The following is a 27,012-nucleotide window of genomic DNA, read 5'->3' on the forward strand; positions in this document are numbered from 1 at the left end:
AACACTGTTACCAACACTGAAAGTAGAAAGGGAAAAGATCAGTAGTGCAAGATCACAAAAACCAGACTTTTCTTCATTTTAATCCATAGGGATGAAATAATGCCATTGAATGTAACAGAAAAGGAGAATAGGTTACATAACAGAGTAGAAACATTATTTTCAGTTAACTGGTGTATTTTTGTAGAGTCTATCATCTGTGTTGAATTTTAAAGGAATTTTCTAAATGGGAGTAAAGCACAAAATCAGTCACCTAGCACTTAACAGGAAATGTCAGAACTGTCTACATGCACAAATCTGTGTTCTGACACATATTTTTAGGCTTGAAAAAGGCTCTAAGCTTCAAATTAAGTCTGCTTGTTTTGTTTTGTTTTGTTTTCAAAATAATAAAAAAAAACCAGTCATCAAAATATCCTGCAGCAAAAGTGTGGGTTATGAACAAGAAGTTAAAGGAGACTCAGACCGTGGAGTTACTTGGTCAAACAGGAGATATCTGAAGTTGCTTAGGAACAGCTACTCTTGTCCTAGCAACCACTGTTGGAATAAAATAAAAGTGTCCAAACATTATTTTAAAATGGATTGACTATATTGCTTTTTTATTCTGAGTTAAATTTAATGCATCTTTGATATCTTCTAAAGTCAGTTTTTAAACCATTGTACTACTTGGTGGATGGAGCAGATTAAAATAAGGCTTACATTTCTACAGCTTTAGCTGTGGTTGCAGTTGCATTAGCTCCAAAACATCTTATACTGATATTTATCTTGTTTATCTTCCTTTTAGGTGAATAAGCTACGTAAGATCATGCACACTAGTATAATACATCCACAGCAGTGATTGTACTGCTTTAGCTACGCTTGTGTAAATCAGCAGAGCTTTTGCACCTGTGTAAGTCCCTTCTTGGGTAGACCTTAGAAACATTGCTCTATTTTGGCCAAAAAGGCATTTTTTATATTAATAAAAAGATTTTTCATCTTCATTTTCTCCTGTATTCTGAAGGGCAACAGATCACACAAGAAGAGACAGAATGGTGGCTGCAAATAGGCTTTGAAGCTGTACTGAAAGAAGTAACTTCCTTCCTTTTATCTGTTTCTCAGCCTTCCTCAGAGCCATAGTACAGTGTATGTATACTTCTGGAGGCAGGCAAAGCTAATATAGGATGCAACCTACTGTATTAAACCAGCTCTTTCCAAAACTCAGAGGGACTTGTTCATCAATGGCAGGCGATATCACTTATGCAGATGTAGCAATGCTGCCCAGGAGGGAAAGACCACACGTTCCTTCTCAGACATCAGCTCCAGGTAAAGTTCTTGGATGTATAGTGTCTTCCCTCTCTCTCTCTCTCTCTCTCTCTCTCTCTCTTTTCTGTTTTAAATTGCCATTGGATAATACTGAAAGAATGCTATAAAATGCTTCATGCAGAAGTCATGGGAAGGGTGAGAAGCTGCAAATGGTGAGAGAAATCCTCATGAGAACCAAATCAGCAAAGCTAGTCTTGAGTCAGTATTGTTACAGAGCAGTGTCCCAGTTTTGGTCCAGTGTTTTGAATAACAGAATGAAAGCAATAGTTGCCAATTTTTGAATAATGAGCACAATTTTTTTTAATATGAATACTATGATTGAAAGTTGTTAGAATATACTCCCCTAAATTACTACCTCATCCAAAAATCAGGTGAATGCATTTTACGATATCTTCATGGAAAAATGGTAGTAAAATAACTCAATCAGAAAACTAGTGGCAGCTGAAAGTGCAGAAACTGTCACTGAAGGAAGTACTGAACGACTCCTAAAACCCTACTGCTCTCCCTCTTTGATTTTCCAGTAGTGATTTTCCCAGAACCACATTATCAGTCTGTGACAGCTTCATATATTTATAACAAAAGACAAAGGATTAAGTGAATATCCAGGGTAAGGAGATGATTTAAACCCTTTTTTCTTAAGAGATAGAATTTCCAGTACTTGGAAACAATGTAATTCATTCTTTAGAGCATTTTGTCAAAATTCTGGATCACAGCTAATGCAAACTATGGTTTTCACTATAAGCAAATAGGAAACACACAGTGGTCAGAGTAAGATGATATTTCCATGCTTTCAAGGTATATTAGTAATTAATGTATTTAATTACTTAAGCAAACAGCATTATGTAATAATCATTTTTAGAATACACGTTGTCCCACTTGCAGTGAAGTTTAATAATGATAATAGTGATCCGAATGCATGCAATTAAATGATAGAAACATTTAAAAAATATTTTTACAGAAGCTTTCTCTCATAAATAAAAATTAGTTCACTTTAATTATATATCTAACAGAAAATATGACATTGTTCTTCATATACATGCATCTGTGGATGTCATTCATATTAGTGTAACCTGTACAACACAAAGCTTAGAGGTTCACCCAGAATTTTACCCCACTTTCTAACAAAATATCATCTATTTGCAGAGGGAGACAGGCATCAAATCTTGATTTGAAGACATCCAAGAATGTCCCTTGATAATGAGCTAATAATACTCACTAAATGAAAAACTTGAATTTGAATTGGTCAGGTCTTAATTTCCAATTAATTTCCAATTAATTTCCAGTTAAAGCTCTCATTAACATCCAGATAGTTCTTGTTAAACTTTTGTCTGTTAGTATTTAGCATTCAGCATTTTCTCCCATAAAGATACTGGCTGCAATAAGCAAGTCATCTCTGACTCTTCCATTGCCTTTAAATCTTTCACCGTAATTAATTTTCTATAGAACTCTATTTTTGTGGCTCTTTTCTGTACATTCTGCAGTGTTTCCAACTCCTTTAAAAATGTGGGTAACAGGGGTATGCACGGTATTACTGTGAGTCTCAGTTATGCTGTACAGAGAGACAAAATTCTCTTAAATAATTTTTCCTTCATTGTTTATAGATCCCAGCGTCACCTCCCCTCATTCTTATATCTTGTTATATTCAAAAACATTTTATTTGAATGGGCTTGAATTTACCAGGCAATCCTGATCAGCTATGTGGCTGTCATTATTTATTGTTTTGTTAAATTTCCGTTGTTTTCAGATTTTATCAGCAATGATTTTTATATTTGCTTTGACACAATGGGAAAAAAGCACTAAACAGTATTGAGCAACTTTAGAACATCTCTAGAAATATCTCCCTGGTGACAATTACTCTTCTGTCTTCATCATTAACACACTACCATACTAACCTAGTAACATAGGTTTTATTGCTATTGAAGTGGACAAAAACTTGAGCCATATTATCGAGCATTAGAAAATTCAAAATAATCAATTTTTGTTGCTTTTTCTTCCTTGAAGTTTTACAACTTTGCCTGAAATTTATACATAATCATTCAGTTGGGCCATGTTCTTTTATTCCAAGAGGTTCATCAAAAAGGAGTCACTTTTAGCATAGGAAGAATAGGAGAATTTCCACAAAATTCTTTTTTGTGATTTTTTAAAACTCAGTAGGAAATTCAGGAAAAAATCCTGAAATGTGACTGCAATGTCAGGCAATGTTCACAAAGCAAACTTAAACTTAGTGCAAGTATTGCAATGACTAGTCCTAAGGTTTCCTGCTCTGTAGTGAACTCTCAGTGAGATATGGGGGATGCCTTTGCAGCTATTGGAAGAGTTGGGAATGCATAAAACCCAGCATGATGAGCTAGGAACTGCCTAAGGCAGCTAATAGAAAAGATCAAAGATGCAAAGTACTGCTCAGTCACCTTTTTTCTCAGAGATAGATCCTCCCCTGCAAGCTAGAAGGCGTGCTCTTCTGCGTGGAGTTAGCTGCCGTGAGCTGGGGTTAACGCAGCTTGAACTGGATGGCTTCCTCATATCAAGCACATCCCGTCTTACAAGATGACCCACTTGATACCATGTCCTACACAAAGAGGTTTCAGCACTTCCTCCAGTTTGGAGCAGGAATTTGAAGCCAGCACTCAGTGCGAGACTTTCAGGCCCAAAGTGAATGCACTGGCCACAAGCCCTGGGACTGTCAGTGGTGAGCACCACAAGCTCTCCTTTTGGCAATATCCTGACTCTGTGACACATTAAAGTGTCCACTAGAAGATGGCTTGGTACCCAGGTCTCTCCCTTTGCCATATTTTTGCCAGTCTCAGTCTTGGCCAGGAACGTCTGACTATCTTACAGAAAAAGAAGCAGCTTCAAGATGGTGTTGAGGGGAAATGCTACATGGGTAAAACACTCACCTGGGGAGGAGGTGGATTAATCACCATGCTAAATTTGACAGGGGAATGTTCAGAGCAGCAGATTCCCAGACCTGAGGGGAGTCTTCAGATCACTAGGCTACATGAAACTGAAACATCTTCACCTTCTCCTGGCTGTATTTTGTGCAAGTTTAAGATGATTAGATGCAATTTAGCAGAGGAGATGATAAAAAAGTATGAGTTGGGGTGCATATCTAATTTGTCCCACTACAGTAGCTGTCAAGATGTGGTGCAGGTGAAGGGTACACATGCAGGAAACTGAGCTGTTCCCAAAGCTTTGCAGTAGCTGAGTAGGTGTTTTAAATATGTAAAACTTGGATTTGGGTCAAAGTCCTTTTGCAGATCTAGTGACCTGCTGTTTTGTAGCTTTTCTTTATCCATGAGAATTTAGCCAAATTATGCAGATATAAAAGTGCATGTGTATAGGAAAATCCAAAGGGAAAAGTCTCTTGGAGTTCTCCCAAAATCTGTTCTCATCTCAACAGCTATTCAATGCGTTTTACAATGATACAGAAAAAGATACAAAAATCACTGACGGCACAGTTGCAAAGGATATATAAAAGCGCATACTAATGATAAGGAAAGCTCAATTATTGAAACCTTTCAAGCTCACTTGATAAACTGGATTCACTAAACCGCATTTTTAACATAATGTGGAAATAAAAGATGTCTGCAGCTGTAAGTTTGGGAGGCTGTACTCAGAAAAGTGATTGAAATGGATTTGTCATGATCCTATTCCAACTTGAAAGTCAACAGCAAGGTTACTAACACAGTCAGTTGAATCTCAGGTCTCAGTAAAATGCTCTGAGCTAGAGGAATGAAGTGACTCTTGGATGCTCAAGCAGGGAATGGTGAAGAGGAATTAGGAGGTGATACTGGCTGTGCACATGCTTTGGTGAAACCATCACTGGACTAGCAGGTGCTGTTATGATACGTGCGCTTCAAAACAGATGTTCAAAAGTAGAAAAAAGTACTGAAAATATTTGTAAGGATAAACAGAATCTGGAAATCCATTTTATAATGAAAGGCTAGGGCAGTTTAAGCTTCCTAGTTTACTCAAGAAATGTTTGAGAGTGACCTAATCATGGTTCATAAATGATTACACATGAACCTTTTCCCTCTAACAGAAGAACAAACCAAGAAGAGTTCATCTCCGTCATCTAACTACCCTACAAGCAGTCGTAGGCTGGTATTCGTTTGCTCCTTGGCTTCTTGTCTTCCTCCTTAGCCTCCTCAGCCCTTTCAGGTGCTTCAGGCCTTGACCATCTTACTAGCCCTCTGCTGGATCCTTTCCAGTTCCACCAAATCCTTCTTGAACTGATGGCTCCCACTTGGACACAATATTCCAGGTGTGGCTTCAGCAGCACCAAATGGAGCAGGAGAGAAACTTTCCTTGTTCTGCTGGCCACGGTTCTCCTGATGTGGCTCAGTAGGCAGCTTGCGTTGGTTGTGGTGAGGGTGCACTGTTGGCCTACATTTAGCTTAATGTCCAGATGACCATAAGAGCCTGACTATTTAAAGGTCTGACTCTTCGGAGCGAATGACCTGCTAGAAGGACTCCCTATTTGCACATTCACCAAGTAGAAGTTTCCAGTAAATAGAAATGTCTTTCAGCACTTTACAATTTGCATATAGAAGCAAGGTGAAATTTCAGTTTTAGTAAGTGACAGAGACCTCCACCTAGAGAATCAGGGCTTGTTGCTAAACTACGTAAGGGTGTGTAAACATCCAGCAAAATTAAGGTTGCATGGGCATTTTGAAACCACTTGCTGACTTCTGAGGAGTTCACATCCAAAGGATCATATGCCAATATAGATTTTAATAGAAGCTTTACTTTTATTTGAACTATTCAGGTCACAGATGAGAATTTTTTCTTTCATACATTGGGATAAGTGATCTTTTCACTCTTTAAAGGTATGGATCTTTATTTGAGAGGGAAAATATTTAATAACAGTAGCAGATTTTCTAAAGTACCTATTCTAGAAAACGTGTCACCATTTATACGGCTCGTGCGTTTTAAAGTTAAAAAGTCTGCACTGCTCTTTGAAAAATGTTTATGTTGTAAGAAGAAAAGCCCTTATGAACATTTCTTTTTGAGAACAGACTATTACTTATCTATATAGCTAAATATAATTTACAGATTTTCTATAATTCATTGAGCTAATAAATTGTAATAAAACAAGAAGCAAACTGTATTAGGTGACATTCCCTAAAACACAGTAGGTCTTGCCTGTATGAATGAATATCATTTACCAGCCAGTTCCTCTGTATTTTTCTTACATTAAACCATAAAACCTCTCAACACTTTAGCAACTCCCATATCAAATACTATCTCTTTTCAGCCTAATGAAACTCTGTTCTTCCCTTCTGCTAGGCTTTTCCCTGATCAGTGAGATTTTATACAACACAAAGTGCTTACTGGTTAAAAATCCCAGTAATCACAAATTAAGGCAGTAGCACAGAAGCTTATTCTTGATTCAGCTTGATTAAATCTCACCATTTATGGAAAGAAAACCGCGGTTCCAAAGGTGCAAATACTTTTCATAAAACTAGCAAATAGCTTTACAAAATATCTGTCTAAAACAAAATTGAAAATGTGTTTAATAAAGGATGTATGTTCACGTAACTCAAACCAAGCTATTTGGATTGCTTTTCTGTTTTTTTTTTACAGTAATGTGCATGTCTTTGATCATCAGGTCTATTCCTCTGCTATTACAGGTATCACGTCACATCCTGGCACAAAGTTTCACAAGCCCAGAATGCCCCTAAAAATCACCTTGCTACAAAAGCATTTCTCTCAGTTGCAGTTTTCCCTGTGGGTTCTCCCTGCTCCATGGAGCAGTCACAGTTCTCATGCCTTAAATTCATATGATACTTCCTGAGCTTCCTGAGCTGGCTTAGAAACATTGGGAAGTTTGCTATGGATGTACCCAGGTCTTACCCATCCCTCACTCTGTCTGGCTCCCTCCTTGTTCAACCACACAGGACCCATGTAGTTCAAGCAAGAATTATGGGGGAGGCTTTTAGTTACTTCCTGACACCAGCAGGAAATGATAAGTCATCAACTTGCCTGTTTTTTCTTAAAAAAAAAAAAAAAAAAGAAGCTGAACTAGCAGCTTGGGAAACACATGCCCCTTTTAATATGGACTCATTCTTCTACGTACTTCTTGATTGTTTCTTTGCTTAGTGGCTCATACAACCACAAATGTCAGCATTTCCCTGCTCCTTACAGGAAATACAATCACATATGCTGAACTGCGCATGAAGCCGAAACCCAGAGGGAGCAGCAGATCAGAGATTTCCGCTTCTGGTATTGTGCTATTTTCTTTGGTTGTCAGTTACTAATTATAGATTTAGTCTTCCCTATTAGCCAACAGTAAAACGTGTTATCAGGAATCTTTATTTTATACACAACCTCTCAACAAAGAACTGAGATATGATTTCACATTCATGTTCCTTTTCACTGGATTCTTAGATAAACACACTTTTCTCATAAAAATAATCTTGAGATTTTTAAAATAATTTAAAAAAATGCTTTTATGCCCTAAACTGAACTGAGTGAGGGTTTTTTGTTTGTTTGGGTTTTTCTAAGAATAGAGGAAGGAAGTATTTTTTAGAAAACAACTGTAGTTAGAACATTCCTATAGTTAGAACATTCATGAATGAATCAAAATGTACTGGACTGGGGTTTGGTTTCATGCAGTTTGGATTTCAGGGCCTCAGTAAAATTTCACGGTTTTTGAGGAACTCTCATGTAAGTACAAACTTGCTTGTGTCTCTGCAGGAACAGTCACAGGGGCAGATTTTGCCTTGGGAGTCAGTGTAATACCCAGATCTTTATTTGCTAGTTGTGAACTGATTGTTATCCTCTCTGCACCGAATGAAGTTTGCCAGACAAGATAAGGCCCACAGAACTGCAAACTGAAAAGGAACATTACAAAGTACACCTAAGCCAGCCAAAGAATGAGGCAAGATCAGGAACACAGTAATTACAAAAGCATAACTTTGTGACTTGTAGAAATGGCACCTTGATCCCAAATTTCATGGGTTCCTCCCTTTCCTGAGTTTTACACTGTCACAAGCTGATGAAGGCCAAACAGCTGGAGAGATACTCATTTAGCTGCACATTATGGCAATATGCTATCAGTATGGGACCTTTGCCTTTTGTATATGTTCATGTAAGTTGGTCCTCAGCCCTAGGATGCACTTTACCACATCTTTATCTTTTCCTGTGGAGAGTGTGATAGAGAGGAGGAATATACCACAAACCATTCCTGGTACTTCCTCTGAAGTGCTCTGAGTATCTTACAGGGTACAGGTGGGTAGGTGGGAGGAGGCAGTTCTTGAAAAAATTATCTTGAAGGAGAAAGTGAGAATTCATTTCCTCAAGCCCCCGATATCTTCCTATACATGAGAAAGAGGCACTGGGCTAGGACATCCTTGAGAGTGCCCATGGGCTTCCCTGTGGCTGGGGGAAGCCGATGGGACTGGAGCTGTACTACCAGGACATGATTAAAGGAGAGCTCACTAGTCCAGAGAGCACTGCAGGAGGGGAACTTCCACCTCATCTTATCTGCCACTTAATAGACAATTCCCACAGCAGGAATCCATGTGTGATTGGTGGGATTGTCGAAATCCCAGTCAATGTGACCTGATTGCCAGATAATACTTTTTATTATGTCACAGATTTTTCTGTATCACTTGTACTGAATTTCCTCCTACAAACAGCTCAGTAATTCTTAATGGAATAATTAATTGAAAATCATTTTCTTTTTCTGACAAAATGATCCTTTAATTTCACTTTCACTTATGCAAAACAGATGTAAATTGTTAATAAGTAAAATGTCCCTAAATACTTTAAACAGCAGAGAGATTTTAGACAGATGTTTTCCATATTGCTTCCAAGTTGGAAACTGGCATATATAAAGGCAATGTTAATTTTAATAAGGCAAAGATTTTAAGCTGTTCTTCTACCTGACTTTCTGAAGGTGCCAGATGTCAGCATTCAGCCTGGTTTTACGTGGCCGTGATCCTGGGAATTCTGGTGCTCATTTTGCTGGGCGTTATGGCTGTTTTAGCGAAGCAATGTGAGTAGATCATAGTGTCTACTTCATCTCTTCACTGCAGGCATGGTTAAATTTCACAAGGAGTATGTTGCCAAAAGAAAAATTCCCTTAATTTGCATTAAAGGTGTCAAGTTATACATAAATACAGGAAGATAAATGTAGCATTCCAAAGGGAACATTTGTTATCTCTCATTTAACGTATAGAGCACTGATGAAGGGAAGTTGCTACAATCTACCTCATCATCAGTGATGCTGAAGGCCTAGATAGGGACATTTCAAATCATTATGATAATCAGAACCTTTGACCTTCCTGATTTATGAGTTAAAAGTTGCACCCATGATGCTGCTTCAAGATCATTTCCCTTAATTACTTTACAGGTTTGAAGAAATAGAATAAAAAGCAGACTTCAAAGTTAGTTGAGTAAAACTTGTTTCATTTAATCAGACTTCCCTAGCACCAGTAATATCATAACCCACACTGCACTCCAGTTATACAAGAACAGTTCTAGGGAAGTCATTAATTTTCTAGGAGAATAAAATCTTGAAAAACTTCATCCCTGCATCCCTGCCAACCCTCCTTAAATCCCCTCAAAATATCACATATTCTTTAAATACTCAACTATCAAAAATGGCACAAGCTTATTTTCATTTTCCATACTGGCTATATTATTCAGCAGCTACACCCTTTGCCAGACAGTTATACTCATCATTGAATACTCAGTTACATATGCACACACTCACACTCACAGTATAAAGCTGGATATAGAGATGACATTTCCTTGACCCTGTTGTTAACCATAATCTCTTTTTTTTGTTAAAGTTGTGAAGGGCAGGGGAGAAAAATCGGAAAGTTTGTCTCAGTATAGTCTTAATAGCACTCACAAACACATTTCTTCGGAGAAAGCTGACTCAGTGGTGCTACTGAAATGGCTAATGGAGGAACTGTGTGAAGATGGAGAGGGTAAGGAAAGTTAGTCTTTTTATAACACAGAACACATGCTGTGTGTATGCTTTTGTTGTCTCTTGCTCCCATTTCTGTAATTTATGGGAAATTACTAGTACTACTCACAGAGCATGGTGTCGCTGCAGAGAAGTGGTGACAGGATCTAAACTGACATTGTAATGATAATAGTTTTGATCTTCTTTTGGTACATAATTTTCAGTACTTTCTTTGTGTTTGGAGCAGAACTATCAGGGGCTGCTGTCAGAAATGCCATATGCCTCAGATCCTCCCTGTGTCCTGGAGAGCACTTTGCAGCCAATAGCTGTTTGTATGTTTGCAAAGAGCAGGAGGGAATTTAACTTTCATATCCTTTTGTAAGGATCAGGCAGGGGAAAATCTTCCTAGGGTCTTGTGGTCATGGATCTATTGATTGTTGGTAAATTGTAATGCTTTTCTAAGGATTGATTATAATGAGAAAAAGGATATAGACACTGTTACTTCAAAACGTTAGAGGAAGCCAAGAGGTTCCTCACACATGCTCTGAGTGAAATGGAAAGTAAACCTGGGAGTAAGTGTTCCCCTTATTTAACATAGTTCCTCCTCCAGCTCCATAGCCATAGTTTGGACCTCAACAAAGTAGCTGGGCTTTCCAAACACCTAATGTGTCAAACACACATTCTCCACATCATGTTGCATCACATGGTGTCTCCTCACAAGGGGCTGTGGGAGGGAGACCCAGTGTCTTGGCAGCCCTCTAGGTCCTCCCCCTGCTCTCCATATGGCATGTGGCACCAAGGAGGTGACAAGAGGCTGGTGCTGTGCAGTGGGAATGCTCAAGTGCATAGTGCCACGGCAAGGCACTGGGAAACCGAGGAGAGCAGGGACACTGGAGCCCTCAACCCTTGCTCCACACCCAGTAAACCCACGCCTGGGAGAGAGGATGAACTGCTTTTGGACCAGTCAGCCAGGCAGATTAACTTAAAATGCTACAGGGCAAGCAAAAGAAGCCACGGTGCTAGCTAATTGCTCTCCCCTTCCCTACCCACAGGAACAACATGTGAGCTGTGTCCACCAGGGTGGCAACTACACAGGGGGAGATGTTACTACTTCTCTGAGGAGGCTGTAAGCTGGGATGACAGCCAGAGAAACTGCCTGGCTAGGAAATCCCAGCTTCTTGTTGTTGAAGATGAAATTGAGATGGTGAGTCTTTCGGCAGCCCTAAAATTGTGCAACAATCACCTGCATTAGTCAAACATTTCACCAAGTGAACCCTGAAACACTGCCTAGATGACAGATGCACGTGCAGCCGAGCAAGAGCATCAGGTGCAGAGCATCTAACTCCTTACAGACAGGACTTGTCTTGGAGTGGGCCTACAGGGTAGAGCTGAAGAAGCACAAGAGGGGCAAGTGTGGAAACCAAAGTAGCTTTGACTGGGAGGAGGAAATCCTGGGGGCCTCCCATTCATTTCCATCACTTGCCTCTGGGAGGAGAGGCTTCATTCAGCACTGAATGGAAATCCAAACAGTCAAACCTCCCTCTCATCTTCTTTTGGGAACATGAATGGCAGGGTATCACTAAATAGCAGGTCATGGCTCTTCTGAGCAATTTATAGTTCCCTAAGGAGCAGGTCTTTTGGAGTTTAAGGAACAGGCTTTGTAACCTAGCACATTAGAGTGAGGAGTATCAGAGGCCATTTCCAAGTGTGGAGGAATTTTGAAAGTTGACAGGAAGCTAGTCAGCCTGACTGGCAGTCAGAAGAGAATTTCTGTGACTAGTCAATGCATATGGGCCAGTGTAGCAGGCATCACTTTGATATGGCTGGATCCCTACCCTAGCTCTCCACGTGAGGGACTACATTAAAAGCTGTGCATGAGACAGAACAGTGACAGAGCACAGCAGAAAAGCTTTGCTGTTGAATAACATATTTCTACTTGCTCCACAGGAATTTATAGATAATAAAGAGAGAGATACCAAGTATATCTGGATTGGGTTGAAGTTTCAAGAGAAGAAGAAACAATGGAGTTGGCTTGAGAATCATGGAGTAAGAGAAAACAGGTGATGACTAGGGATGGGGAAGTCTTTGGTAAAAGCAAAGGCACATTACTCTGCATGGAAATACAACTCTGAATCCAAGCTAATTTCCTAATGCACAGATCTAGTCCTGCAGTCTCAAGCACTTATTTACATCTAATCCATGGCCAATTTCATGTCAACCATATCCTGCTGAGCACCTTTGGAAACATTGATTTTCTGCCTGCAAAATCAACCACAGCCACAGCCCATGTATACATTGATGCAGAGGGACATAACTGCACAGTTCTGCCACTAAAATCACTATTGGCAAACTCTCTTCATGTACAAACTGTGCATACCACCTCTGTCGAATGTGATGCCAGTCATGTAGACTGGGTGCCTGGGATTCATGCAGCTGAAGGGTCCTTCCCCTCCCTTTCACCATTACAGTGCAGCGTCATGGCTGCGTATGGAGATTTTCCCATGTTTCTTAAGCTAATGTTTGTGAGCATCAATCTCTCAGCAGCCAGCAGTCTTGGTCGTGGGTGCACATTCCATCTATGTGTGGAAATAGAGGAACTGTGCTTCAGTGGGTTAACTCATGTGCTTCACCCAAACCCCTCACTTAGTGTATTTATCAGCAAATTTTATCCAGTACTGAATTTAAAGCTGACCACTCATTAGGTTCTTTTTGTTCTCTCATCAGGATAGTGCTAAACAGAATTGAGGCTGACAAGAACTGTGCTGTTTACAGAAGAAAAAATATGATCCAAACAGATAACTGCCAGACTTTAAAAAAGTGGATATGCAAGAAGAATGCAACTTTGTTGGTTCTCTGAACCAGATTGCCAGATAACAGGCAGAGCTCTTTGTCAGAAGACCCATTTTGCTGATAAAAGCATCTGATGTAAATAACTTTAAGAGACTTGCACAGAAGTTTGAATTCTGCTGTCCTGTGCCCTTTACCTCACTTAAGACAGTATCTGATAAATCAAGAGGGAGCTTAGAAGTTGCCAAGTTTCAGTGTGAAGACCAAGCAGTAGGACTGTTAACTCAGCACATGTGGTTTTTGGGGGCGCAGAGTGTTCCCACAGACAGACATTGGCAGAAGCTTGCTGTGGGAAAGGGGAGGGGACAAGAGCAACTCATGTGAGGATGAACAATAGGTAAAATGAACCGTGATGTGCGAGAAATCTGCCATCTGTGAGGATGAAAGTGTGTGTTGGAATACACAGCTTTTGTTTATATCCCTGACACTGCCTTTACTGAGCTGAGGCACTTTCTATATGGGATTCAATATTTTAATGTTTTTTGAAGTTTTATATTTTTTCCTTATAGTCTAAATGTGACTCTTTCACAAGTCACTGGAGGGCTGGGAGAAATGCTTTTACTAGACACTTAAACTTTTTCAGAGCTGGCCTGCATGGCTGCTGGCAATATAGACATTAGACTCAGCACAAAGTGACTCATAACACTTGTGGTTAATAAGCTGCTACCTTCTTCTGATACTGAACCTTATGATCTGAAAGCAAGCTCTTAGCACAGGAAAGGGCTTGGACCATAAGACCAGATTGTAGTGGAACAGTATGAGGAAAGATGGTAGCCTGCCTTTCCTCCTCTCCTTGCCCTTTATGTTGTGAATTCTCTAACATGCAACTGTAAGTACTGCCTGGACGGTAGGCCAGGAAGGCATGACAAGGTACTGAAGCTACACAAAGAATGGTGAAATTACTGTCTGTGGATGCACCTAGTAAACACATTGCTTGGTCATTTAGTTTCAGGGACACATGCTATTTCTGGATGTAGAATAAAGGAATGATAGGAGCAGTCTGACTTATTGACTTTATTATATAATTGAAAAAGTGGAGAAATGTGTTGAATTGATTTCTATGAACACAGAGACACCTCACAATTGTTCCAGCTTTTACAAACACCTTAGTCTCATACAGGTAATAATTATTCTAGATCTGTATCTAGCACATCTTTGAAACCAGAGTGAACAAAAGCAAAGAAAATGTTTGCATTTGTCATTTCCAGTGACTCATGTTGCAACAATCAGGAAAACCAATAACATGTAACCATGGAAATTTAAAAAATAATATAAGGGAAAATGGAAGTGGAGCTGCAATAAAACTGTTTTCTTCTTGTTCACAAATCATGTACTTTCACTTATGTATTATCAGGGCCCTAAGTGCACAGAGGCCTTAATGGCCCTGACCAGCCTCTCCTGAGACCCTCACCCAAACCTCTTGCCTGTGGGCCCAGGAGCCTTATTTAATCTCAGGCCTGGGCCTCCAGTCTCTGCTTAAACTGTGTCATAGATGTACCTGTCTCCAGCCCTCCTGGACTGACCTCGGACCTTTGCTAGAGTTAGCTTGTCTCATGAATAGATCCCTCCATCCAAGTATGTTTTGGCTTGTCTCCAGTCCTGTCTTTGTCCTTGTCTCTTGGATAGACTCTGGGCCCACATTGTAGCCTTGTCTCCAGTCCTGTCTCTGGCCACGTTTCCTCTGGCTCCTGACTGGAGTACCTGGATAGACCCTGGACCTGGTTCATTGCTTGCCTTGTCTGGGACTTTTGATGGACTGTCACCAGCACCCTGCTCCGCTTGCTGTGGTCAGACCCTTTGGTGAGGGCACTGCCTGTGCTGAGGTGACCCTCGGCTCCTGGCTCACCTTCCCTTAGGTATGTACATCAGCTGTTACCAAGCATACCAAGCCCCATAGCTGGCATTTTCAGTTCTTTCGTACAGATCAAGCTGAGTTTTGTATTCCTGCAAATAGTCTTTTCATTATTGGAGCCCAGAACTTTGGCTCTGCAGATTTTATGTCCCCTCATAATGCTCAGGTGCCTGGGGATCTCTGAATTACTCCTGCCCATATTAAGACTCACAGATCTCTTCTGTCCATCCCAAACATCCACTGAAGCAGATTGCAACCCCTTTCATGCACAAATTAACCCCAGTCAAAGACATGACTCTTACAGCAGACTGTATACCATTTATATGTGTACTTCCACCCTCTGAGCTAACTTGCATGCGTGAACTTTATTTTCTTCTTACAGGAGCAATGAGTGGAAAAATGTCTTCTCCTCCAAGTGCAGAGGTGAACTGCCAAACCTTAAAAAGGTGGATCTCCAAGAAAAACACAACCTTGATTCTTCTCTGCCAGATACTAGGCACTATTTTTCACAGTCAAAAGAAGTAGTTGGCTTGCTTAAGTTAACAAGGGCTTCTACAAGGGGTAGATGAACACAGTACAACCTGTATATTTTACTGTAGCAAAGAATACCAACCCTCCCACAGTATGTTTGATTCTTGTTCACATGACTTATGCACCACAATCATGGAACACAGTCATGACTACATTCAACACGGAAACCAAACAATGAGGCTGTTTTCTTTCCAGATGTGCTTTGAGTCAAAAATACCAGACAGAATCTGGTCTTATCTACATCATCTTAGTCTTATCCACATGGCAGGCTGGACAATTAAACTGGTGGCTGGGCTGGTTTATCCTTTGAATAAAATACCAAACAAATACTTTTGATGTGGAATCTAATATTCAAAAAGTTCATAAATTAGTTATGTTTCCAAACTATGAACCTGTAGTCTTATAGCATACTGTCACTTTGTGGGGCAAAACAACAGAAGCACTCTCATATTTACAAAGTGCTGTCTTACAAAAGTATAACCTACTCTGTGCTTACAGACAGGGCTGCTTATGTAAATTTTCATTTTACCCACCGTAATTTTATTTCAGATAGGACCTCTTCACATGCCCCTTAAGTTAACTCTTCTTATGCTATGCTTTCCACAGTAAGAAGCTAGATTTTTACATCATTTTATAGAATCATAGAATAATTTATAGTGGAGGGGATCTCAAGGCCATTTTATAGTCAGTGGGAGATTCTAAGTTGCCAGGGTTTTACTAAATTTTATGTACTTTTACACAGGCCATGGGTGGGTGGGGGAAGACAAATGACATTAAAATCGAAGGTGCTATTCTAACAAAAAAAGCATAGACTGGAATTAAAGTCCTTATAGCAGTGAAAGAGAGAGACAAGTCCAATGTGGCTTTCAAAACATATAGCCCTTAGATAACCTTTATTGTGATACATACAATTAAAGGCAGCTGCACGTTTCCAGATATGTTGTCTCATACCTGTACCAGATGTCAAATGCTCCAGTGGAGCTTGTGGTTAATGTCTAGCAACTTGTGATGAGTAACTAACAGACACACTTACACTGAGCTCTGGGCATAAAGTACCCTGGGTTTAACATACATGAGTCCAGCTACAGAATGAAAGATTACTGAGAAATACGATAACACAAACAAATTGACACCCCTCCATTGCTGCGTGTGAAAATGAGTTCTTCACTGCACCAAAAGCAAAGAGAAGATAAAGTGGTGTGTGAGCCCTGAAAGTCAGAGACCTGAGAAACTACACGCATAGGAAAATACCCTCCATATTTTAGCAATTTACCTCTACTTAACCTGCAATGACCACAGTGAATGTTAGATAAGAGAGAGGGCCTCAGAGAAGTAACTTTCAGTTCAATTTTCAGACTCCTGCACAAATGTAAACTTGGTATCAGGTGAGAATCAAGCTATGGACACTGATGGGTAACACCTCACTTAGCTTGTTTATGGACACACAAAGGTGTCAGGAAGGTGGTAGGTGTGTATGAGAGCTTTTAAGGCTCAGGGATCCTCTGTGGAAACAGATACTAATCACTTGATGCAATCTGCTATGTTCCATAAGCATAATATGATGGTTTTTCAGAAGGACTTTGAGTCCTACAGATTAAAAAGTGAACAACATCTTCAGTGAGGGTGATTTTCTCTCAAGTGAAAACAGCCCAACTTTCCCCTACAGTATGCAATATCAGCAGCTAAAGTTTCATTTGAAAAACTGTTATTCTCGTGTTAAAAAAAAAGAAAGAAAGAAAGAAAAGAAAGAAAGAAAAGAAAAAAGAAAAATCTCAATGCAGCATGTGTGTGCGTGGGAGAGGTTTGTTCATTCTGGATACAGAAGCAAAGGCAAGCAACGGTCTGAAATGAACACACTATATCTTCTCAATGGGAAAAGTGTGTATATAACTTTAGGGTACTTAAAACACACCTTCCTTATGCATTGTAGACAATTGCTGAATTGCTGTTTTTATGGCAGATGTTTCTCAAGCTATGCTGAACTTAACAAGAAAAATTACTGAGCTGGTTTCTCTCAAATCAGTTGTGGTGTTTAAGTTTTTTCTGTTTATAGAACATCTAGTATTGGAGCATTCTGGCTTTTTTGTAGGGCTATACTGAAGCCCTTACCTACATTTTAAGCAGTTACTAAATCCTGAGCATTCCATTGGCTTTAAAAAAAAGGAATGGGTATTTAACTGTAGTAGTTCATTAAACCCCGCTCTGAGTAAAGGGAGTTCACTGACCCTTCATTTCTTAGCATTACAGACATCGGATGCTATAGAAGATGCTAATTACACCCATAAAGAGCTGGGTTGCAATAACCCAAGTTATTACCTACTGTGCTCATAGTTTCTCTAAAACCTCCTTTAAGAAGCAAAATTTCCCATATTTGCACTCTACCCATAGATGACTGATGGAAAACAATTCTTCAATCATAAGACAGCATAAAAATGTTGTTATTCTATAGTTAAAAAGAATGTTCAGGTAAAGCAGCTCAGTAAAAAAGGCTGAGATGCAATGTGTTATGTGAATACTCTTTATTCCTTACATATTTTACTAAATTTGTAAAATGCGCCTCTAGTATGCCCATAATGTAAATACTCTGATACCTTTGCAAGTGTGAGCAATAGAAAATTTCACAATTCTCTCCAAAGGTACTGCACTGTGTGTATTTCAGCATTTCCATGCAAGTAGTTCAGCATTTCACTTAAATAATGTTTTTGTTAAAAGTCTGACATGTTTTAAAGTGTGAAAAAGATTAAATACTTAGAAAGTGGAATTCATTCTGTTTTGGGTCAAATGTCATGTTTCATGTCAAGCCCAACATTTTTTTTAAAGATCTTTCCAATTGAAAACCTGAAAAATTTTATTTTGTGTCAGTCTAGCTTTTTTTTTTTTTTTTTTAAATGGTGCCTGAGCTGAAAAATACTTCCCCTGGCACAATATTAGCACATGCACTGCTGGAATTCAGAAGCTTCGTAAAGTTATTTATTAGGTACCTTTTCACGACTATTGCACATATCATATCCTTCAGAGCTAATTAATTTAAAAAGTCTGCAGGACAAGAAAATTACTAGTTACATATAAATTAACATAAGGTTATTAAGGCTATTCATACTGTAGAGTCCTGTTACTGTGCATATAAAGGACACAAGTAATAAAAATAAAATGTAGCACAGCAAAATTTGTGATCATACATAAATTAACATCTGAAAGACACAAGTTACTACAACACCCATACTGCATGGTCTTGTTATGCTAAAGTCCTATTGCCACAGAAAATAAGGCATAAACAATACAAATACAACGAACAAAACCAGACAGCAATTGAATTTGCACAAAAAAGTAGTGAAGGCAAAAATAATTACCAATAGGATGAAAAAAAACCCCACTGCAAATAACCTGTCAAAAATTGTGCAATTTTACATTACTGAAAAACAAGAAAACATGATTATCTTCCCTTCCGTGAAACAACAGTGCACTCTCATGGCTACTCAAAAAATCTTGCTCCTTTTAAAGCCCCATGTAGTTCGTAGTCCACTCCACAGCATCCCAGATGATAAGACCAACTATGTGCACCTTAAGAGATGGGCAGAAGGGAATCACAACACTGAAGTACATCCTGAACTTCTGTTAAGTAGTGTTCTTCCACTTGAATCAGTTGAGCAACACTGATTTCTGCCAGATGAGGAGTTGTCCCATATTTCTTAACAAAATACATTCATAACTTCTACTGCTGGGGTGATTTTCTAGTGGTTACTGTTTATTCTATATTGATCAGGTATTCTTAAAATCAAAGTCCAGTGTTTTCAGATTTTATTCTGAGCAGAAAGGATTTCATCCTCTTACACATGAGAATTCCCGATCCTTTCCTCTCTAGAATGGCATGAATATTCCAGTCCCTCTATGAAAATAAGTTGTTTTGCTTCCTCTAGACAAATTTCACTTTTTGTCCTCAGTTTACCTGCTGCATACGAGTGGATAGAGTTCAGTGGGACTGTGCCCTAGTTCTGTTCAGGCTCACATCAATTCAAAAGCACTGGATGTTGCTGTTAAAAATGGTATATGCACAGAACAAAAAAGCTGATTATCCAGCCAGAAGCTAACCATCTGCTTGCAAACCTCACACTCCAAGAAGCATAAGACAGGAGATAATCATGAAATATCCTTTGCTATTAATTCTCTTACTCTTGATTTATGATTCTGCCGCTGGCACCAAGCCAAACTAATTTAACAAGATTAATGCAAAATAGCAACAAAACATTCAATGCAACACACAGCTGCGCAACAAGATGCACCCCATCAAACTGGGAAAGTGAAATTCACAGTGATCCTGTCTAAAACAACAGTGTTAATTCCTGGCTTATCCACTATCTGAGAGACACAGGCAGACCCACTTCACAACACACACCTGTATGCACAGCAAGTACACACCAAAAAGGAAAAGAAAGAGCAGCTGCTTAGGATCCCACAAGAAAAGAGTTAATGGAAGAAATACTGATGACACGGAGGAAAGAAACAAAAAGCTGAGCAGCAGCTAGAAAAACAGGGCACGGAAGTTTAAGACGACCCTGAAACAGTTCATGTAAATGACATAGTGGAAAAGCAGAGGTTTTCTATGGGTAGAGAATTCTGGCTACCAGAAAAGACATTCACCTCTAGGCAGGAACTGAGAAACATTCCCAGGTCCCAGAGTATACACATAGGCTATGTAGATTACATATCAGAGCTCTAAGTGGCAGAGGTGGTGGCTTTCCCCACCTTCATCATGCTAAGCTAGTACTCAAGCTACAGACCCACTTCCTGGTTAAAGAACATCCAGAGGCTGAGACTCCTTTTGATTCAAGATAGGCACAGTTTCCAGAGCCCTTTACTTCGAGCCTGCAAGGGAGAACAAAAGATACCATTACTTTGACACCCAGAATCAAATAATTCAGTGGTGCAAAGGGAACCAAACGGATTGCAGACTCTCCTTGTACAATGCCTAATTTACTACAGCCAAGGCATCGCAGGGAGGAAGATGACAGCTTGAACTTTGGAGAGCACACTGCAAAGATTGTCTTTTCCTTATGAGGCCTGGCCCCTAGGATACAAAAATCTAGAACTTGCAGCATACCTGCATCTTGTCTAGGAGCTGCTTAATGTGAAATGTGTCCTTGGAGCAGACTGGAATTCAAGTTTGCCCTTCTCAAATAACCTGTGCTATCAAGACAGGCTCCTTCTTCAACTTCCATATCCTTTTATACAGCAAAACAGTTCCAAAAGAAACTGTGAAAAATGCCTCCCTTTCTCATTTCCCTCTTCCTCGTAACTGAAATTATGGCATTATGGTTAAGGGGGTGATGAAAAACAGGAAATGAATCTGAGTTTCTACACTGTAGGTGTTGCTATTTAAGACGTAAGAGCCTCCTTCACCAACTGTGTTTTAAAACAAATTGTAGTAGCTCTGTGAAAAGGCCAGTCAAACTAGTGGGTGCTCTGAAAATGTCAATGGGACAAAGCCCCAGTGTTAACTTAACTCTGGATACCAACTGAGCTTAGACATCAAGATGCTCACCCTTGTAATGTCAGGAGGGGCAGTTTTAGGCATGCAAAAAGGCAGAAGTATAAGAATATAGGGAACTTCAAAGCTGAAAAGTAAAACATCCATGGATGTATGTATCACCGGCCTGAGGATAAGCAAAAGTGGGAAGGATTGCAATTTTCAACTTAGATGCCTGTTTTGCTTAGATGTCACATTAGATGCTTATGATCTTCATCAGATCAAGTCCTCAAGACTTGGTAAGGAACTGAATATAGTCAGGTGTCACTAGTCATGTCACAAACTTATGAAATGGAAAATGTAAATATTCAAAGTTAATTTCAGACTTCTCAAATTTCAATTCACATTACTCTCATTAGTAATTCCACTGACTCCTGCTGACAGCTGCCCCACGAAGAGAAGCAGCAGTCATTCAGGAGATGGGGAAGCAGTCGTGGGTGGAGCAAACCAACCCACGCTTGCCACCAGTGAGACAGAGCACAGGCCAGTTACTATAGAGTAGCTCATTGAATATAAATTCACTTCACTTTTCCTTCCAGTAGTTTTTTTGTACACACATATCATGAGAAGGATGAAGTCTCTCGATTAACCCATCTATAAATCTCATATAGTACATTTCCAAAATATATCATATAACAAGGAATTCATGTTATTGGAATCTTTTATTTCTGTCCTCCTTAACTTTTGTACCTTAGTGGCCTCTTGGCTTAACTTTCTCTTCGCTATACTCTCTGTTACCATGACTACCCTTTTCATGTTACTTCTGAACCTGGTGTTATGAATTTATCTCTTAATTTTCATCCATCACAGTTTTAACAGCGCTGTGTGAAATCTCTGTTGTATTCCATACTCCTTCCAATGTCATCCTTTCAACATCACTATAGACATTTCTTTCAAGTCATTGCCTACATCCGTATTAGTTTTCCTTTCTTATTCCTCTATAACCTAGTATCACTGTCAAAAAAACCCATCATCAACTTACAGTTTATTATCTAATGCATTTCCATTAATCCAAAAGAATTCTTCATTCCTTTTATAAAGTCCAATCCACGGGTCTTGCTTTGTTATCTTCACCGTAAAATTCTGTATACGAGAAAAGAATATTTGTATGTTCAGTTTTCAAAATATAAAGTCTTTGACTGAGGGCTATAAAGCAAAAGAATGATCTTGTTTTCTCCCAGAAGGAACAATATTAAAGATTAAATCTAAAAAAATAGTGCAGCATCTGGATCTTGTGTAATCCACATAAATGAAATAAAATCTACAACTTGATTAGAATTTCTATGGAACTGCAAACACATAACTTTTTCTAAGGAACTGCAAACACATCATTTTATGGTCTCTCCACAAGAAAGTCTTCAATGAACCATGAACACTTCAGCAGCCAATGGATTTCTCCATCACTGATGCTTCTTCATCATACTGACTCTTTGCTATCAGGTAGCAAGGATCTGTGGAAGACATTTTAGGGACAGAAAAGTAAAAAAAAGATCCTTGTCACAGTGTGTGCAACAGAATTGTCATCTGTGCCCAATGCACCCATTATACTGGTGTTTCTGATGGGGTCTACTGACCTAGGGACAGGCTGTTTTAGAACATTGAAGCAAGTGCTGTCAAGGCCTACAGCAGATATGGGAAAGTATATTCTCCTGTGTTTTTATGCTAGATGCAGTCATTCCTAGCATTGCAGTATTATAGAAAAAGAAAGTTCAGGCTGTGATTAGGAGTGCTATCTCCTAACTTCTAAGTTCAAGGTTAACGTATCTGCCAACACTGACTGTCATTAACAGACCTTGCTAAGGTTGAACAGTTTCTGTTTAATTAAAGATAAATCAGAAGCAACAGTTTTTCTCCTAACAGTGTGAGTATTTCTGACTGTAATAAGCATAAAATTTAACTCAGATACACCTCAGGTGTTTTCTAAAACATTAACTGCTAAAGCTGATACTGGAGTTTGTAGGAAGATGAGGGACACAGCTTTCTCTACTCTGTGACTTGTCACAGTCATTGGATTTCAAACCATTCAGCTTATGAGGCTGGAAAAACACAAAGGTTCATTGTGCAGCTCCCTACAAGTGAGATGGGATTAAACCATCATCCCCCTTCTGTTCTCTTACCAGTTCCTGATGATTTTCAATCACAAGGAGGGAAGCATTGTGTAATGAGCAGAAGTTCTGACTGGAGTTCCAGCTGGCTTCACTCTCAGAGAGGTAGTAGCATTTCCTTTGGAAATAGAGCCAATCTGCTGGACAGAGTTCCAGGGATGGACAGCCAGCAAAATCTTTCTCCGAAGAACTGTTTACCGCTAAAAGACAAAAACAGACCACCTATTTCTTCTGACTGATACTGGAAAAAAGCTTCTGGAGTTTTTTAGCTTGTTCTCTGATTGCATCATCTAATCTCATCCAGTTCTAACCATAATGTCATTATTTCTGCCCAGAAGAAGTAATTTTCCCAAACTAACTGTACATTCTGGCTCCTGCACCCTTATGGTTGCTGACACATCTTTAAAGTGATGATCATGGACAGGTATGTAGAACTAGATGAGAAGATGATAAAAATGTCTCCTTCAAGGATTCTTCTGTAAAATAAACATTTCTGACTGACAACTATAGCTTCTGCAAATGTTACTTTCTTGTAGCTGCATTAATAGCTGTATTAATTATAGTGTCATTTTCTGAAAAACTACAGATTGGTTGCAAAGAATCTTCCATTTGTTATTTGTTTTCTTGAACTTGGATTGAGATCAACAGTAGGGTTATAAATTTGAATGTTGCACTAGGACTAAACCGAGCACTCAGCTAACTCCACTGCAACTACTGAAGTAATTTCTCCAGCATTTAACCTCAGTTTTAAACAATATGTCAGATGGGACATCTATTTAACTTTGATATAAGGTAAGTTTTATATAAACGCAATGAGTTGGGTTTTTTTTAATCTATAAGGACTCCTGACCACCTGGAACTCTAGTAATTACTAAGGCTAATTATAATTTCTTTTTAAATAATTCACACACTTACCAAACTGAATACACAAAATCAAAACTGTAGCAACAGCAAGGAGTCCAGCAACACCTCGCCAGAACCAGATATTTGAGAATAAACCTGAAAAGAAGAAATGTCAGAAATTTCAAAAAGATAGCTGATAAAGGAATTAGAGCCCAGGATCCATTAAGCTATTCCAAAGGAAGTCACTGTTCACAGAGGGCAGGCTGGCAGCAGTGCTGGAGTGTGTGACATTTAGCTTGTCATCACAAAGCTTCTGAGCTAACAACAACTATGAATTACTATGAATTTTAGTTACATAATTCAGAACTCATTCAGACCTAATAGTGAGGTAATTCCTTACCTCAAAAGTGATTGAAAAGGAAAGAAATTAATGTAGAACAAAAGAGTGTGAGAAAATAAGCCTGAGACAGATCTGATGTCTGAGCACGGCACTGCTAAGAGAAGTGAGGCAATTCATTAACTCCAGAGCCCTAAACTTCCACTGAGGTACTTCTAGTCTCACCCCACCAAGACACCTTTTCTAAATTCTTCTTTTCTTCCCATCCCTTCTAGGATTGTGCAGTAAGCTGGGTTTGGTGGCAGGAAGGACTCACCAATCTATCATTGCCACTTGTTTCAAACTTCAGAGGCAACAGGAAGGGATGAAGCACCCAAAGTGTCCCTGAAAGACCCTCTCACTCGTGGTTACTGTACGATCTGACAGTACAACGACCTCCTTGGAAAGCTTCCTTCCTCGCTCCACGTAGTGCACAGGCATTATTACCCAGCACTTGCGCGCAACATGAGCATACACGTGATGCTGCTTGGAGGGCAGGGGCAGTGCCCAGGCTCAGACACGCTGCAGCCTGCACAATGGTGAAGCAGCGCAGGCTGCTCCTGGAGCGTCTGCCCAGCTGCCAAGGGGATCGGGTGGCCTGTGCCAAGCCCTGTTCACCATGGCCTCCAGCCCCAAGGCTGAAGCCTCCGGTCCCTCCAAGCCAGCCTGAGGCTGCCAGGGCAGGGCCGCCACCGGGGCTGAGGGCCGTGGCCCCCTGACCCCCCGCCCCCTGGCGCCATTTCGCCTCGCCAGTAGCGGCGTCTACCCAAAATGGTCTCTGGTGACAGACAGGAAGGGAGCTCGGCTGCCAGGCAGCCCCCAGGCGGGAAGCACCATGCCGGGCCGGCGGCGCCTCCCCGAGCAGCCCGGCTGCGCCGGGATCGCGCCCCAGCCCGCGGCCCCGGCTCCCGCCCGGCTGCAGCCGAGGAAAGCGCTGCCGCCGCCGCCCCGTGGCTGCCCTCCCCGCCCCTCCCTCTCTGCACCTTTACCCTGGGGAGTCCCCGTCCTCCGCCCGGGGGAGCCTTGGGGCGACCCCCCGCCGCTGCGGCCGTCGTCGCCTGCCCCTCTGCGGCCCATGGGCGCCGAGCTCCCGCGCCGCCGGCAGGGGAGATCACGGGGCCGGAACTGCCGGAAGGGCCGGCGGCCGGCTGCTATCCCCTCCGCCGTTCCGGGCGGGGCCGGGAGGGGCGCAGCGCCCCCGCCTTCGGGGGCAATGGCGGGGATGGGGTGCCCAGGCCGCGGGTGCGGGGGGCTGCACCCACCTGCTGCCCAGTGCACCCTCGGCCCCGCGGGCACCTGCGGGCTCCAGCTCCCCGGAGCTCATCTGCGCTGTGCCGAAGCTGGAGAGACCCCAGCGGAGCCAGGTGCCTTCAGTAGTCCTTGGTTCCTGCCTGGAGGAACAGGAAAAGAGATGAGCATTGGGAAGACTGGAGAGCTTCGGCTCCCCTTTCCACACCTCGGGTAGACTTGGAGGGCTTTGTACTGCTTGCACTGTTTAGACCCACTGTGAGTGCTTCACCTCTGTTCATGGGTGTCGTCAGCTTAGTCTAAAGACTTGGTATCACTGCAGCACTGCAAGAAGTCATACCACTTTATAATAGAAAAGGAAATGGGAAATGGTTTCAAGAAGAACTTGGCTTCCACCAGTTCTCACTGTGAAAGTCTTATTCTCTGAAATCAGCAGGTTTCTGGATGAAGAACATTTGGGAGGGGGTTGGGGAGACTCCTGCTGTCTTTAAATTAGGTGACTAGTTAAAACTTGATCCCTTTTGAAAATCAGGCCAGTGATGGGCCTCATCCAGAAAAGCATTAAATCTGATGATTCTGATCTGCAACTGTGGGAATGAAGGTGTATGAGAAGTTGTAGCAATGCTTGAAAGACAGGGCCATAGATATCAGGAGGGTTGATGTACAGTACAAATATTTCAGCTGGTGTATTATGCACAGTAACTGTTTTACTCACAACAGAGATCAGCTGTAAAACATGTTCGAATATCCAGAGGATATGGCTCTCTTCAAGTCAGCACGCAGGCTCTGTGCAAGCAAAGAGTTTAATGATGGTTCATCCGAAACACTCATCTATCTGTGTCTAAGCAGAAAATCTTGAATAGAAAACCAGGAGAATGGAGGGTTACATTTTATGTCTTCATTGCCATCTCCAATTGTTTTGATTTGTCAGGGATTTGAGCAGTTTTGAGGTTAGTCAGCTATTGAAAATTATCTCTAGGTGTTTATCGTTACATGTAGTAAAAAACAGTATAAACTTCATACTTCCATAAATATAAATTGACTTGCAGTTGATTTTAGCCTTTGATTGCAGCAGCTGCTGGTCTGAGCAATGGATTGGGAGAGATGGACAGGCTAGCATGCCCAGGACGGCACTCAGGAAGAAAGAGAAAGGCAAAGAGTAAGAAAGATGCGTGTGAACAAGGAGAGAGAGCTTAAAACATGGCAGCTTTTGGGAAGTTAGGGAACTGAGAATTCCTGGAAGAGGGTGAATGGGAGAAGGGGCAGATAATGGGTACAGAGACCATGACCTGTAAGCACTTTAAGAGATTTTGGGAGACGTGAGCTCAGAGGAGTGCGAATGAGAGTAGGGTATGGAATTAGGACAGTAGGAAGGTACAATACCTGTTTCATGTAGTCAGAGCAAATTTTGCCTCAAAAGAGGTAGGGGAATGCTAATGTGCATAGTTACTCTTGTGTTTGATCCTAAGAACA

General features: G+C 40.7%; 2 protein-coding genes across 2 annotated transcripts; one reads left to right on the forward strand and one right to left on the reverse strand.

The window, feature by feature from the left end:
• Positions 1-1,211: 1,211 nt before the first annotated feature.
• On the forward strand, positions 1,212-13,070 carry LOC106489551 (killer cell lectin-like receptor subfamily F member 1). The gene is made up of 7 exons (XM_013948734.1): positions 1,212-1,296; positions 7,441-7,518; positions 9,197-9,295; positions 10,095-10,235; positions 11,266-11,417; positions 12,161-12,273; positions 12,938-13,070. The coding sequence occupies exons 1-7, from the start codon at positions 1,212-1,214 to the stop codon at positions 13,068-13,070; spliced, it is 801 nt and encodes a 266-aa protein (XP_013804188.1).
• Positions 13,071-18,399: 5,329 nt separating this feature from the next.
• On the reverse strand, positions 18,400-25,402 carry LOC136993284 (C-type lectin domain family 2 member B-like). Its single transcript, XM_067304188.1, has 5 exons — positions 25,275-25,402; positions 23,988-24,071; positions 23,085-23,272; positions 21,950-22,050; positions 18,400-20,306 (listed from the first exon to the last, which is right to left on the reverse strand). The coding sequence occupies exons 1-5, from the start codon at positions 25,366-25,368 to the stop codon at positions 20,192-20,194; spliced, it is 582 nt and encodes a 193-aa protein (XP_067160289.1). The 5' UTR covers positions 25,369-25,402; the 3' UTR covers positions 18,400-20,191.
• Positions 25,403-27,012: the final 1,610 nt, after the last annotated feature.

The sequence above is a fragment of the Apteryx mantelli genome, chromosome 1, assembly GCF_036417845.1.
Source record: "Apteryx mantelli isolate bAptMan1 chromosome 1, bAptMan1.hap1, whole genome shotgun sequence".
Lineage (NCBI taxonomy): Eukaryota > Metazoa > Chordata > Aves > Apterygiformes > Apterygidae > Apteryx > Apteryx mantelli.